At 36.3% G+C, this 13,380-nt stretch overlaps 1 protein-coding gene across 1 annotated transcript in view; it reads left to right on the forward strand.

The window, feature by feature from the left end:
- Nucleotides 1–13,380, forward strand: part of THSD7B (thrombospondin type 1 domain containing 7B) — a 1,279,053-nt gene that overhangs the window by 997,315 nt on the left and 268,358 nt on the right. The window contains exons 19-20 of the mRNA XM_063631314.1: nucleotides 3,109–3,303; nucleotides 9,099–9,362. Of these exons, the coding sequence (XP_063487384.1) occupies nucleotides 3,109–3,303; nucleotides 9,099–9,362 (459 nt within the window). The remainder of the gene's footprint in view (nucleotides 1–3,108; nucleotides 3,304–9,098; nucleotides 9,363–13,380) is intronic.

Below are 13,380 nucleotides of genomic sequence, written 5' to 3' on the forward strand. Positions count from 1 at the left end.
TCTGTAAATGCAGTGTATTCTAATTTAGATAGTTTCTAGAACTTGCAAACATCATTCAATTTGGTTTATCATAGCTTTTAACTTATAAACATATTCAAAAGAAATTATGTGAATAAAATATTCTAAAATAATTTATTATAATTGAAAAAAATGTTATTTATATATGTCAAGCACATGGTGGCTCACACCTGTAATCCCAGCACTTTGGGAGGTTAAGGTGGGCAGATCACTTGAGGTCAAGAGTTTGAGACCAGCTTGGCCAACATGATGAAACCCCATCTCTACTAAAAATACCAAAAAATTAGCCGGGCATGGTGGACAGTTGTAATCAGCTACTCTGGAGGCCGAGGCATGAGAATTGTGTGAACCCAGCAGGCAGAGGTTGCAGTGAGCTGAGATCGCATCACTGCACTCTAGCCTGTGCAATGAAGTGAAACTGCATCTCAAAAAAAAAAAAAAAAAAGGTTTAAATTTCACATAGCAATGCTTTTGAAAGTATTTAAAATGTGTCTTCATGTTATTCAGTGCATTGTCATTTTGGAAAAAAAATTAACTTGGCAAGATAAAAGTTCTCTAAATTAACTCTAAATTGGTTATCTAAACAAGCAATTCACAGAACATTTGCTTGTACCCTACTTGAGATAAAATGTCTTGCTGTATTCATCATTAATGGCTGCAATATTCCCAACAAAGAAAATGCAGGTGATGTTGGCTTGATGTGTGACGGATTTTGTTCCTGCGACGTGGATAAAAACAAAAACAAAAAATATTCGGAATGAATGAATAGCTCCACCTGCCACAGAGCAGATGTACAAACTGGAAAGTATTGTGCGTGCATCCATTGTCATCTTAGCTAATTCCTTGGTTCTAAAGCATTACATGGGTTTGGCTTTCACCAGTTCTAAAAAAAAAAAAAAAAAAAAAAAAAAAAAAGATAGGTTTATGGTGTTCAGACAGACATATTATCTGATGTGCTCAGAATAAAGAACTAAATTCAGAATATAAGAAGAATGGGCATCTCAAAGGAGCCCCTATATACACTTACCCTGCATAAAAGAAGTTTATATAAAAAGTTTTTAACAACATAATCCTAAGCTGTGGTCTTTTTGTTCCTTTCACATAGCAGATTTTAAAGAACTGTAAAAAAAGTGATCTTAAACTATGATTTCTTTAGAATGATGAATTCAGCAAATATCCATTAACACAAAGCATGTCTAAGGCATCATGCCCAATATGGGTAGTTGGTAGACAGGGTGGACCAGAATTACGTGGGCCATTTAAACACAAAGATATTCCTGGTTTCTCACCCAGAGATGCTGATATGGCAGATCTGAAGTGGTACCATGGAATCTGTGTATTCTCATATACATCCATGGTTAGGAATTAGAAAAGGTGTTTTCAACTGGGGCAATTTTGCCCCCAGTGGAACATTTGGCAATGCCTGGAGAGAGTTGTGATTGTCACCACTTAAGAGGGGTGGATGTTACTGGCATCTAATGGGTAGAGGCCAGAGATGCTGCTACATATCTCACCACGCACAACACCCATTTACACATCCACAATAAAAACTGTCCAATCTAAATTTTCAATCGTGCCAAGGTTGAGAAATGTTGATCTAGAGAGTATAAATGTATATTCTTTAACCAGAGTGAAAAAGATGAACCAAAATATTGTGCATTTATTCATAAATAAAATAAAATAAAATAAAAGGCATTAGTCCAAAGAATTCAGTACAAATTTAAGCAAAATTTTAGAAATGTGTTACCTCACGATTATTATTTTAAGGAATGACTAGAGAGTTCCTAGTTGAAAAAGTGTGTGACAGAAACTTTGAAAAGCTATAAAGAACTAAAAAGCTATAAAGAACTAAAAGTAGAATTACTATTTGATCCATCAATCCCACTACTCGGTATCTACCCAGAGGAAAAGAAGTCATTATTCAGAAAAGATACTTGCACATGCATGTTTATAGCAGCACAAGTCACAATAGGAAAATCGTGGAACCCACCCAAATGCCCATCAATCAATGAGTGGATAAAGAAACTGAGAGAAATATATATATATATATATATATATACATACACATATATACACACACATGCTATATATATACACACATACTATATATACACACACACTATATATATATTATATATATATGATGGAATATTACTCAGCCGTAAAAAGGAATGAATTAACAGCATTTGCAGTGACCTGGATGAGATTAGAGGCCATTATTCTGGGTGAAGTAACTGAGGAATGAAAACCAAACATCGTATGCTCTCACTGATATATGGGAGCTAAGCTATGAGGATGCAAAGGCATAAGAATGATACAATGACTTTGGGGACTTGGTGGGAACAGTGGGAAGGGGGTGAGGGATAAAAGACAACAAATATGGTGCAGTGTATACTGCTCAGGTGATGGGTGTACCAGGTTCTCACACATCTCCACTAAAGAATTTATGTAACCAAATACCACCTGTACCCCAATAACTTATGGAAAAATAAAATTTAAAAAATAAAATATATTTGCAATGGAAATGATCTGAATAGATTATGCTTGTGCTTGAAAAATATAAAAATTTTAACTGGTCCCTAAAAATTAATAAGGAGAAAAATTTTATTTACAGACAGCAGAAATACCTTTAAAAATACTGACTGTGTAGGTCTACTTCTGTAAGTGCCATCTAAACAAGCAAAAAACAAAAAATGACATCTAGGAGGAGTCGGTGATTTTTTAAAAGTGGTTTCGTCCTTTTTGTGTTCTCATCTTACTCTTATAGTTTCCCTTTCTTAGTTTTATATCATCTCTAGAGATTAGACGCTGAGGAGCAGGAAGTACAATAAATTACTGGAAGTTATTTTGGTTGCTGTCAATGCAGGGTTTGGATTAATAATGAAACCAATTAAATCCTCAAATACCTCCAATGGCAACAATAAAAATTTAATTTCTAGGGAGAAATAAGGTTAGCTACGTTGAACACCATTTGCACCATTTGTGAAACCCAAGTTTTTAAACATTGGGGGATTCTGCTGTCTTGTCAAAGAACCAGCAGCTGACTGATTTAATCAAAATAATAACAAAAGAATTCATGCTTTTTTTCAGCTGTCTCATGCATCTCTGATGACAACCAGTCAGCAGAAATGATGGAATGCCTCAAGCAGACAAATGGCATGCCTCTCCTTGTGCAAGAATGCACGGTCCCATGTCGAGAAGACTGCACCTTCACTGCTTGGTCCAGGTTTACGCCCTGCTCCACGAACTGTGAAGCCACAAAAAGTAGACGGCGACAGCTCACAGGTATAGTGTGCATTTTACTCTTTAGCATCAGGCAAGCTGAACATCTCGATCTTTTGTGTAGAATATGAGGTCCAAAGGACAGGAATTTGCATCAGGTCTCTTCCTCTCTCTCCATTCCTCAATGCATATCCTCAAACTCAGAACAATGCCTGGTACGTAACATGTACTCAATTAATGTTTGCAAAATGAATGAAAGATGTGAATTATTTTATAGCTATCAAGTTCCTCTCTATATAGTTTTATAATCTTTGTAGTCATAACAGGCATTTTATTCACCAACTTCTTTTGAGTAGGTAATGGCAAAGTTTGTCATGTGCTATCATGCCAGGATCTCAGTGAGCTTGAAGGCAATCACTGATTTGGAAAGATTATCAAAAACAGATCTAACTGACATCATTGTCTTTTGCCATTATCTTATAAGCAATTTGACATTGTAAAATTTTACTAGTGTAAGGCAAAAATCAAATTACATATACTGATTCTGCTTTTGTGGTATATTATTCATTATGAGTTCTGTTTTCAGCTGCAAAAATTTAATGGGAATTAAAGCAACTAATTGTTTAATTGAATTCCTGGGGCAATTTTTGCCTGCAGTATGCAAATAATTGATGCAATAGTGTATTTTACTACGTGCCTAGATAAATATGCCACAACTTCTCTTCACTTCTTATGTGTTTGTATAAGCAGAAAACGAAGAACCAAAGGAAAATGCCAGAATAATCACTGAGATAATGAAATTGGTGTTGACATTGAAGAATTAAGCGCAGATGACCATTTGTTCTCATGAGCAGTTGAAAGGCTAATTCTGTTGGTTTCAAGACCCTTTTGTCTGAATGCATTGCTTACCTGATCACATTTTGAATTTAAATCACCATTGTGGATTTAAGTAATCTGCTAGAGCCTTTAACAGGGTTTCTGCAAACAAACTGGAAGTCCATTTGTAAGTGTAGGTGAAATGCATAACCATAAACAGAAACACCAGACAAGAAATGCTGTACTTCCTGCCCTATCTTCCACAAAAATTTGTGCCACATAATTTGATGCAACATTGCTTGTTGCTAAGATACAACAAATTTCTCATAGAAACACAACACAATGAGATAGAATGTATGTGACAGGAATATTTGAAGTTCAGGGGCCAATGAATGAAACTTTGTTTGCCTGTACAAACGTAATGCATCAGAAGCCATTATTGTGGCAACTCTTTACATACTTGAGATGAGAGAGAATTTCCTGTAGAGAGAAAGGAAGTTTTTAATTAGTGGCCAGTTTTTTTGTTTTTTCCTGAAAGTTTATTCGTGATAGTTTGCACCTACATAATGAACATGGAAAATATTGAAAATCCTAGGATATTTATTCATTTTACAATCAGCACCATTTATGTTATTAATTGTTAAAACTCTAATGAATTTGAATTTTATTTAAAATGTTCCTTTTATATAAATATTGAAGAATAGCTGTACATTTTTTCTGCAAACTCTAAAAATTACTCGTACTAAAAGACTGTTTGAAATTTCTTTTCTAAATTATTAACTGCTGTACTTTCAGGTGGCTAATTGACCTTTGTGTATCTTTATGTGGCACCAAAACAAGTTAGCAATTTCATGAAATACATGAGTTTTAAAAAAAAAAAAAACGGTAAAATGAATCATTTAATATCACTGTTGGAAAAAAATCCCAGTGATGAATTGAAATATTTTCGCTTTTCGAGACTTATTTTTATTGTCATGAAACTAATGCTTGTATTTTGTTATCCCTAAGTAATTTGGTAGTAAATGCAATAAACAGTCTCTAACATGAATGCTGCTGAAAGCCTTGGACTCAAAGTCCAAAGCCATGCGATTCTTTCTCTCTTTAACGCAAACACACACACTGAAACATACAAACATAAATACAAGCCGCTTCATTGAATATGGGGCCATACAGGATATTTAACTTTCTTTTGTCCATTGGTAACAAGAGGCTTTAATTCACTGAGCGTTCTGTATGTTGTACCCAAACTATGTCATCACAGGTTTTAGACTCAATAGTATGTAAAGCAATTGTTTATAGAATGCCGAAAATATTCCATTTATTAGATAGAAAACCTGTCCAGGTTATATATATATATATATATATATATATATTAGATGAGATATAATATATAAATATTTATTTATAATAACTAGGTAAGTAGTACATATTCTGACTTAAGGAAGAAAAAGTCTTTAGAATTGTACTAGGGATTGATTTTTAATATTAACTTGTTCTGAATCCAAAGGTTAATGCTGATTTTGATTAGTATATAATCAAAGTAAAGGATCACTGATAATTTGTTTCTTATTGTGACAACCATTGCTGCATTAACTTGCTTAAATCCTTCATCAAACAGTGATGCTATGTAATTAAGAAGGGTATCATAAACATAGAGGCAGCATATATTTGTTCTGCTAGTAACTTCTGGTCACCTTGTAGATGAACATTATTTTTCTTTTTTCTCCTCCTCCCTCTCTTTTCCTTTTTTTCTCCTTCTTCCTTCTCCTTTATCTTTTTCTTTTTTTCACAACTTCCTTTTCTCAATTATTCAATGAATATTTTTTTGTTTACCACTTATGTGTGCTAGTCCTTGGTAATACCACGAGGGAATCAGTAGACGTGATCCTAACTTAACAGAGCTTGCAATCTAATTGGAGATATGGTGAGATTTTTACTGGAGATAATTACAGTATAGCTTCTGCTATAGTAGCTGTTGTATTGGGAGCAGTACTCCAACAAATCCTATTGTTGTAACAAATTACCACAACATTGCTGGCTTAAAGCAGCACAGATTTATTATTTTACAGATCTGTAGTGTTTCACAGATCTAAATAAAGATGAGATGTTGGTAAGGCTGCATTTCTTTCTGGAGGCTTCAGGGGATAATTGTTTCCTTTCATTTTCAAGCTTGTAGAGGCTGTGCATGTCCTTGGCTCATGTTCCCCTCCCTCCATCTTCAAAGCCAGCAACATTGCATTTCTCTAACCATTCTTCCATGTTCAAGGATGGTTTTCTGGAGGGAGTAACCCATGAGTTTTGATCTGAAGGAGAAGTAGGCGTTAGCTAGCCTGAGGAAGGAGGGTAGAAATTGTGGAAATTTCTGGAGTAAACATACAAAGGCCAGAAGCAAAATGAGTAATTTCTAGGAACTGAAAGAGGCTTACTATGACTGTATCGTAACATGCTAGACGCAGAGTGGTACAATGTAGGCTAGAGGCAGATACAAATGGGTACAAATCATATAGGTCCTTGATGACCCTAGGGGAGGAGTCTGGATTTCATTCTGTGCTATGGCAAGCCACTGCAGAGTTTTCAGTAGACCAGTGATTTGATCAGATTTGTACTTTGAAAGCTGGCTCTGACTGCAATGTGGTGGACAGATTGAATGTAGTGAGGTATGACGGCAACAAGATCTTGGAGGAATCTGCTGTAATTTCAGCTGGAGATTTGCAGGTGGGGCTAAATATGGGTGACACCCATTGGAATGGAAACAAATGGACTGATGCAATGAATCTTTATGCATTTGAAGTGATATACCTTTGTCATTAATCAGATGTAGGGGGTTCAACAGAATAATTCAGGGCATTCCAACTTTTAACTTGGTGATATTGGTAGAATTGAGGAACGCAGGAGAAAGAAACAGTGTGATGTAAAGAGAATGGGTATGATTGGTTCATTAGATGTAGATTTTTCAGTCTATGGATCAGAAACTTGAGCAAGAAATCTTGGATGAAGACAGTCATTTAAAATTGAAGAAATATGGATGATAATTTATACTCTTCAAATGGGTGAAGTTGTAGGATCAGATGAGAGACGAACCTAAGATGGTGCCTTGGAGAACCCCATCAGTTTAAGAGAGGTAGTGAAGAAAAATAGTTCACCAAGTGAAAATAAATAATATATGGCAAGAGAGAGGTGGGGGCATGGGGTGAGGGCGAGGAACAAAAAGATATGTTACAATGGAACTTGGAAAGAATATTTCAAGAATGAAAGTGTAGTCAATAGTCTGAACTATCATTGAGTGATTAGACCTGAAAGATAAGGAATAAAAGATATTCCAGGGTTTTGGCTTTGTTTCTTGTTTTTGTTGTTGTTTGTTTGTTGCTTGATAACAGTGGTTTCCAGAAATAAGTAGACAGAATCCAGGGTTAAGTGGGTTTAGAAGAGAAATGAAACTAAAGAGATAAAGACTGAGAGATTCAACAATATTTTGTGGAAGTTTGAAAAAAGGGAGGTCTTGAACCTGCTAAATGCTAATAGGAAGGAGCCACTCACTAATTATTGATATATCTCTCAGCCAGTAAATTTTCATGGCTGTGTTGGAGGCTGTGCTTTTCAAACTTACTCTAGTGTCCTAATGGTAGAGGCAAGTGAATACCTTCTATCAAAAGTATAGCTGAATCTACTACCAGCTCAACTTCAGGTCCTGCAGAAATTCTTTTTTTTTTTTTCTTTTTTCAGACAGCGTCTTGCTCTGTCGCCCAGGCTAGAGTGCAGTGATGTGATCTTAGCTCACTGCAACCTCTGCCTCCTTGGTTCACGTGATTCTCCTACCTCTACCTCCTGAGTAACTGGGATTACAGGCACCTGCCAACACACCTAATTTTTGTATTTTTAGTAGAGATGGGGTTTCACTATGTTGGTCAGGCTGGTCTCGAACTCCTGATCTCAAGTAATCATCCTGCAATGGCCTCCCAAAGTACTGGGATTACAGGTGTGAGCCCCAATGCCCAGCCTAGAAATTCTTATTTATTGCAAACATAAGCATCATGGCAGACCATAGAGCCAATCATCCCATCAGCAACTCTAGAATTGTATGTAATGCAAACCATGTGGCAATGAGAAAGTAGCCCATGCATCAGCTTGTTTCAGGCATTTCAGAACAGCCATAAACACAGAAAATAGACCAATAAAACTGCCTATATATGTTATAACCAGCCATGACTCTAGCTAATGACTCACTAATGAGAAAACAAAAGGTGAAATTATTAGATCTAGGAAAATTTTTAGTAATCTAGAGGAATTGTGTTGACAGAAAAGTTGAATCAAGTTACAGGCTGATTTAGAATCCACTAAACATGATTACCAAGTGTTTACCGCTGTGAAAAATGACACTGCATTGTCTTACTCAGAGTTGGGACCACAACTAACAGGTCTATCAAAGTGAATTGGTAAGATAAAGTCATATTTCAGAATACTTAAGTTAGAAGAATCTCTCAAAATCAAAGAGCTTTTTCTCTGATTAAATTATCCAGTATGACTTGATCATTTATTTCAATTTATTGTTTCTATAAATGTTTGGGAGCTGCCTGCCTGATGGCAGAGACCAAAATGAGTTTAACTTTGTCCATCACATTGCAAGAGACCTCTACTAAGAAGAGAGGGAGTTAACCACTTAGATGCTTTCATTGGTTCCCTGGCAATCATTAGTCAAGGAGAATGGGGACAGGGTTATCAATATGTTTTTTCCAGCAAACTATAGAGAAAATAATTTTAAATAAATTAACTGGAATTCTCTAGCTATAGCAAACATCTTCTAAATATTTTATGCCACTCTCAAACATTAAACCATTTTCTACTTTTTTCAAATTAACTTGAATTTCACAGTTGTTCTGAGTTGTTTCCATTGTCTCAAGATTTACTTTCATGGCCAAAGAGTGAAGAAAACAAAGGCTTTATTTTATTTAATATTCTAAAAGTTTACAAATACAAAAGTGTGAGTGACTTTTAGTAAAACAGCAGATAGGCATTTAATATCTCAATGTCTCTTGTTGGAACAGGGAAAAGCAGAAAGAAGGAGAAATGCCAGGATGCTGACCTTTACCCTCTAGTGGAGACAGAACTATGTCCTTGTGATGAATTTATATCCCAACCTTATGGAAACTGGTCAGATTGCATTCTTCCAGAAGGCAGAAGGGAGCCTCACCGAGGACTGCGGGTACAAGGAGACACCAAAGAATGTGGAGAAGGCCTGCGCTTTCGAGCAGTAGCCTGTTCTGATAAAAATGGAAGACCTGTTGACCCCTCCTTCTGCAGCAGCTCTGGTAAGGAGATGGATAAGAGTAACAGATGAGAACACTCACACACAGCTCAGGAGGTTTGTCTCAGGTCTAGAATTAATACTCTGCTCTATAATAGTTGTTCCAGTTCTTCTTTGTCAATAACCCACTGTCTCTCATAAAATATGGACAGATGAAATGCATATATCTGGATCTCAATGATTATCTGGAATGTGATGGTGTTGGATCCCTGACTCACTTCATTCTCTACTTCACCTTTGTTTATTAGCCGCCTGTTTACTGGTGGTCAGCACTGCTGTTCCACTTCACTGAGAAAGCCAAAGCCAAGTACAAACAAATATGTTCCATGCTGTTTTTTGGTGCTCTGACCATATACATAGAAGGCATCAGAACTTGAGTGTCTTCTAATATAATTGAGACAAAAAAATCAATGAAAAATTGATTTTAAAAGTTTTACTATATAAAGGCTGGGCGCAGTGGCTCACGCCTATAATCCCAGCACTTTGAGAGGCCATGGCAGGCAGATCACCTGAGGTCAGGAGTTCAAGACCAGCCTGACCAACATGGAGAAACCCTGTCTCTACTAAAAATACAAAATTAGCCGGGCGTGGTGGCGCATGCCTGTAATCCCAGCTACTCGGGAGGCTGCAGCAGGAGAATCGATTGAACCTGGGAGGCAGAGGTTGCAGTGAGCCCAGATTGTGCCATTACACTCTTTCCTGGGCAACGAGAGCGAAACTCTGTCTCAAAAAAAAAAAAAAAAAAAGTTTTACTATATAAAGTTTAAGTATACCCAAGTTAATAGAATAAAACTGTAGGAAAAAAACAAGAGATAATCTCAGAGAGTTTTGTCAGATGTTAATCTGGGAAAATACTGTTTTTGAACCTTAATTGGGAGAATCTGAAAGATCTGGGTGTATGCAAAAAGAAATGGAGGTTAAATACAGCTGGGGTGAAAGTTGGTGAAACAGGCTGAAACCGATCGTTACAATGGAGCCTCTGAATTTCCTGCTCTGTTTTTCTTTCTTTCTTTCTTTCTTTTTTTTTTTACTAGTTTTTTAAAAAGAATGAACAAGTCTAGAAACAAATGGGTAGATTTTGGTCTTAGTCATCAAGGTTTTGTGTACTAATAAACATTCTCAGTAATACCAGAAAATCAAATTCAATTATAATGTACAAGCTAAGTAAATGATAGTTCTTCTTTATTGCCAGTGTACTAGCTATCTTTATTTAGATATACCCATATCATTATACAATGAAATTTAACGACTTTTAAATTAATACTCCCATTGCTTTATATAGGCTTCCTAGATTAGTCTACATTAATTTTTTAAGTGATTTGACTTTCAGAAACATTAAATACATCACAAGAAAGTAATGGACCCATTTTAAGGTGCTGTAATCTTTGTTTTTTAGCTTGTATGTGTGCATTGGTTTATTCATTCATTTGAACAAAACATTTTTATTGACCATCTGCTATGTACCTGGACATCTATAACTTGAGTGTACAGTTAAGGGGAAGTCAGAAACTTGTGGAGTTTACTGTCCAGTGGGGGATAGAAATAAAACAAATACATAAAAAGAATTTCAAGTTTTGATTAGCTCTGAGGATGCCGAATAGAAAATTTTTTGATAGACTTTAGGGAAGCCTTCACTGAAATGACATAAATCTAAGATATGAAGGGTAAGAAGGAGGCAGATGTACAAAGCACATGACAAGGTTGTTTTAGTTAGTGGGGTGTCCAGAAGATAAAAGCTAGGAAGGATGTTTTGGATAAAAAGAAAACCCTGTGGTTTGAGCATAGAGAGTGAGGAGAGAGCTGTGTGAGGTGAAGTTGAAGAAATATGTGGAATCTTGTGAGACAAGCCAAGGAATATGGATATAATTTAACTGCAGTCATCAGCTTGGAAGTGGGGTGAGTAATGTTAGCGAATTTAGAGATTTTAAAGATCACTTTTGACTGCTGTCTACAAACTGTCTTAAAAGGGGGAAGGAAGCTGCTGGGAAACTCCTGTAGTTAATCAAGGAAAGACATGATGGTAGGTTAGACTAGGGTGGTGGCAATAAAGAAATACAGAGTAATTTTAAGATGTAATTTAGAGGTAGAATTGACAAGATTATTCCAAATGCAAGTCGTCTTTTCTATATGTTATCTGTCATTCATCCCTAATTTTGCATGAATTTGTGGAGGGTTTTTTAATTTAGAAAAGAATCATTTCAGGTTAGAAACGAAAACATCTTGAAACAAGAGGAGACATTTGTAATTCAACCAATTTGCAATGTCATAGCAAAAGCTATTAGGGAATCTAAGAGACTTTCACCAAATGAAAATCGTGCTTTAATCAAAATTTACTGTAGCCTCATCACTTTTATGGTACTTGTATTAAGCTACTTTCACAGTATATATTTTCAAAAAAAGGTTTTTTTAAAAAAATAGCAAGTGAAAATACCTTATTGTGTCACCTCTAGGGATATGACATATGCTTGTCTATCAAAGGAAAAAAAAATCTTTTAATGGTTACTAATAAAGACTTAGTGTGAGTATGTATGTATATGTGTATATATATATACATATATATGTGTATATATATGTATATGTGTATATATATACATATATATGTATATATGTGTATATATATATATATATATATCCATCTGTGAATTGGGGTAGGGTACTGTGGCTCATGCCTGTAATCCCAGCCCTTTGGGAGGCATAGGCGGGAAGATTGCTTGAGCCCAAGAGTTTGAGACAAGGCTCGTCAACATAGGGAGGCCTTGCCTCTAGAAAAAATAAAAAATTAGCCAGGCATGGTAGCATGCATCTGTGGTCCCAACTATTTGGGAGACTGAGGTGGCAGGATCACTTGAGTTTGTGGGAGATCAAGGCTTCAGTGAGCCATGATTGTGTCACTGCACTCCAGCCTGTGTGAAAGAATGTGACCCTGCCTCTAAGTATACATATATATGTATATGAATTAGCTCACTATTAAGAATTACATTATAGGTTAGGTGCAGTGGCTCATGTCTGTAATCCTAGCACTTTGGGAGGCCAATGCAGGTGGATCACTTGAGGCCAGGAGTTCAAGACCAGCTTGGCCAACATGGCAAAACCCCATCTCTACTAAAAATACAAAGATTAGCCAGGTGTGGTGGCAGGCGCCTGTAATCCCAGCTACTTGGGAGGCTGAGGTGGGAGAATCACTTGAACTCGGTAGGTGGAGGTTGCAGTGAGGCAAGATCATGCCACTGCACTCTAGCCTGGGTGACAGAGCAAGACCCTGTCTCAAAAAAAAAAAAAAAAAAATTATTATCATGGGCAAACTGTGGCATAGGATAATGACCTAAATCTGGATCTCCCAATAAGAATGGTAAGTGCTTCCCCCTTTTAAATCTTTACTTGGACTTTGTCTCCCATTTGCATTTTAGACATGAGCAGGATTCCCTACAATGATATCAGGGAGACTTCTTCATGAGGATAATTACTCCTCGTCAAGCATAATGTGTTCTATATGGCCCCTGTTGGATACACATAACTGTGGGAACACAACTCCATAAATTCTGAGTTATCCATACTAATGGATTCCATGGATAACTCAAACCACAGATAATCACAGCCAAGTCTGCTTGGCTTTGGGAGTATCACAATGAGGAGAAATATTAAAATTGCAATTTATTTTTTAAAAAACTTTAAAATGGAGTTTGTCTCTATGTTTTGTCAGCCCCTATTGGCTCTTAATGAGTTTCATCACTGCCTGATGCAAAAGTGCATGGCGTCGTCTCCATCTGTGTGACAACAGGTCCAATGATGGTACTACCTAAATTGGGCAACAAAATATCCCATGACAAAATTAAGATTCTTGAGGTGAGCCACTTCCAACCATGTTTCTTATATCAGTGTTTGTTTGTTTGTTTGTTTTTTGTTTTTTGTTTTTCAAAGAACAGGACAAAAAAGTACTCCAGTATGCCAATACACTGAATTTTATCTCTCCCGGGCTCTGCCTTCATCTCTCCTTTCATTCGGGTCTCTACTGAATATCCCCT

Source organism: Symphalangus syndactylus, chromosome 22 (genome assembly GCF_028878055.3).
Source record: "Symphalangus syndactylus isolate Jambi chromosome 22, NHGRI_mSymSyn1-v2.1_pri, whole genome shotgun sequence".
NCBI classification, from domain to species: domain Eukaryota; kingdom Metazoa; phylum Chordata; class Mammalia; order Primates; family Hylobatidae; genus Symphalangus; species Symphalangus syndactylus.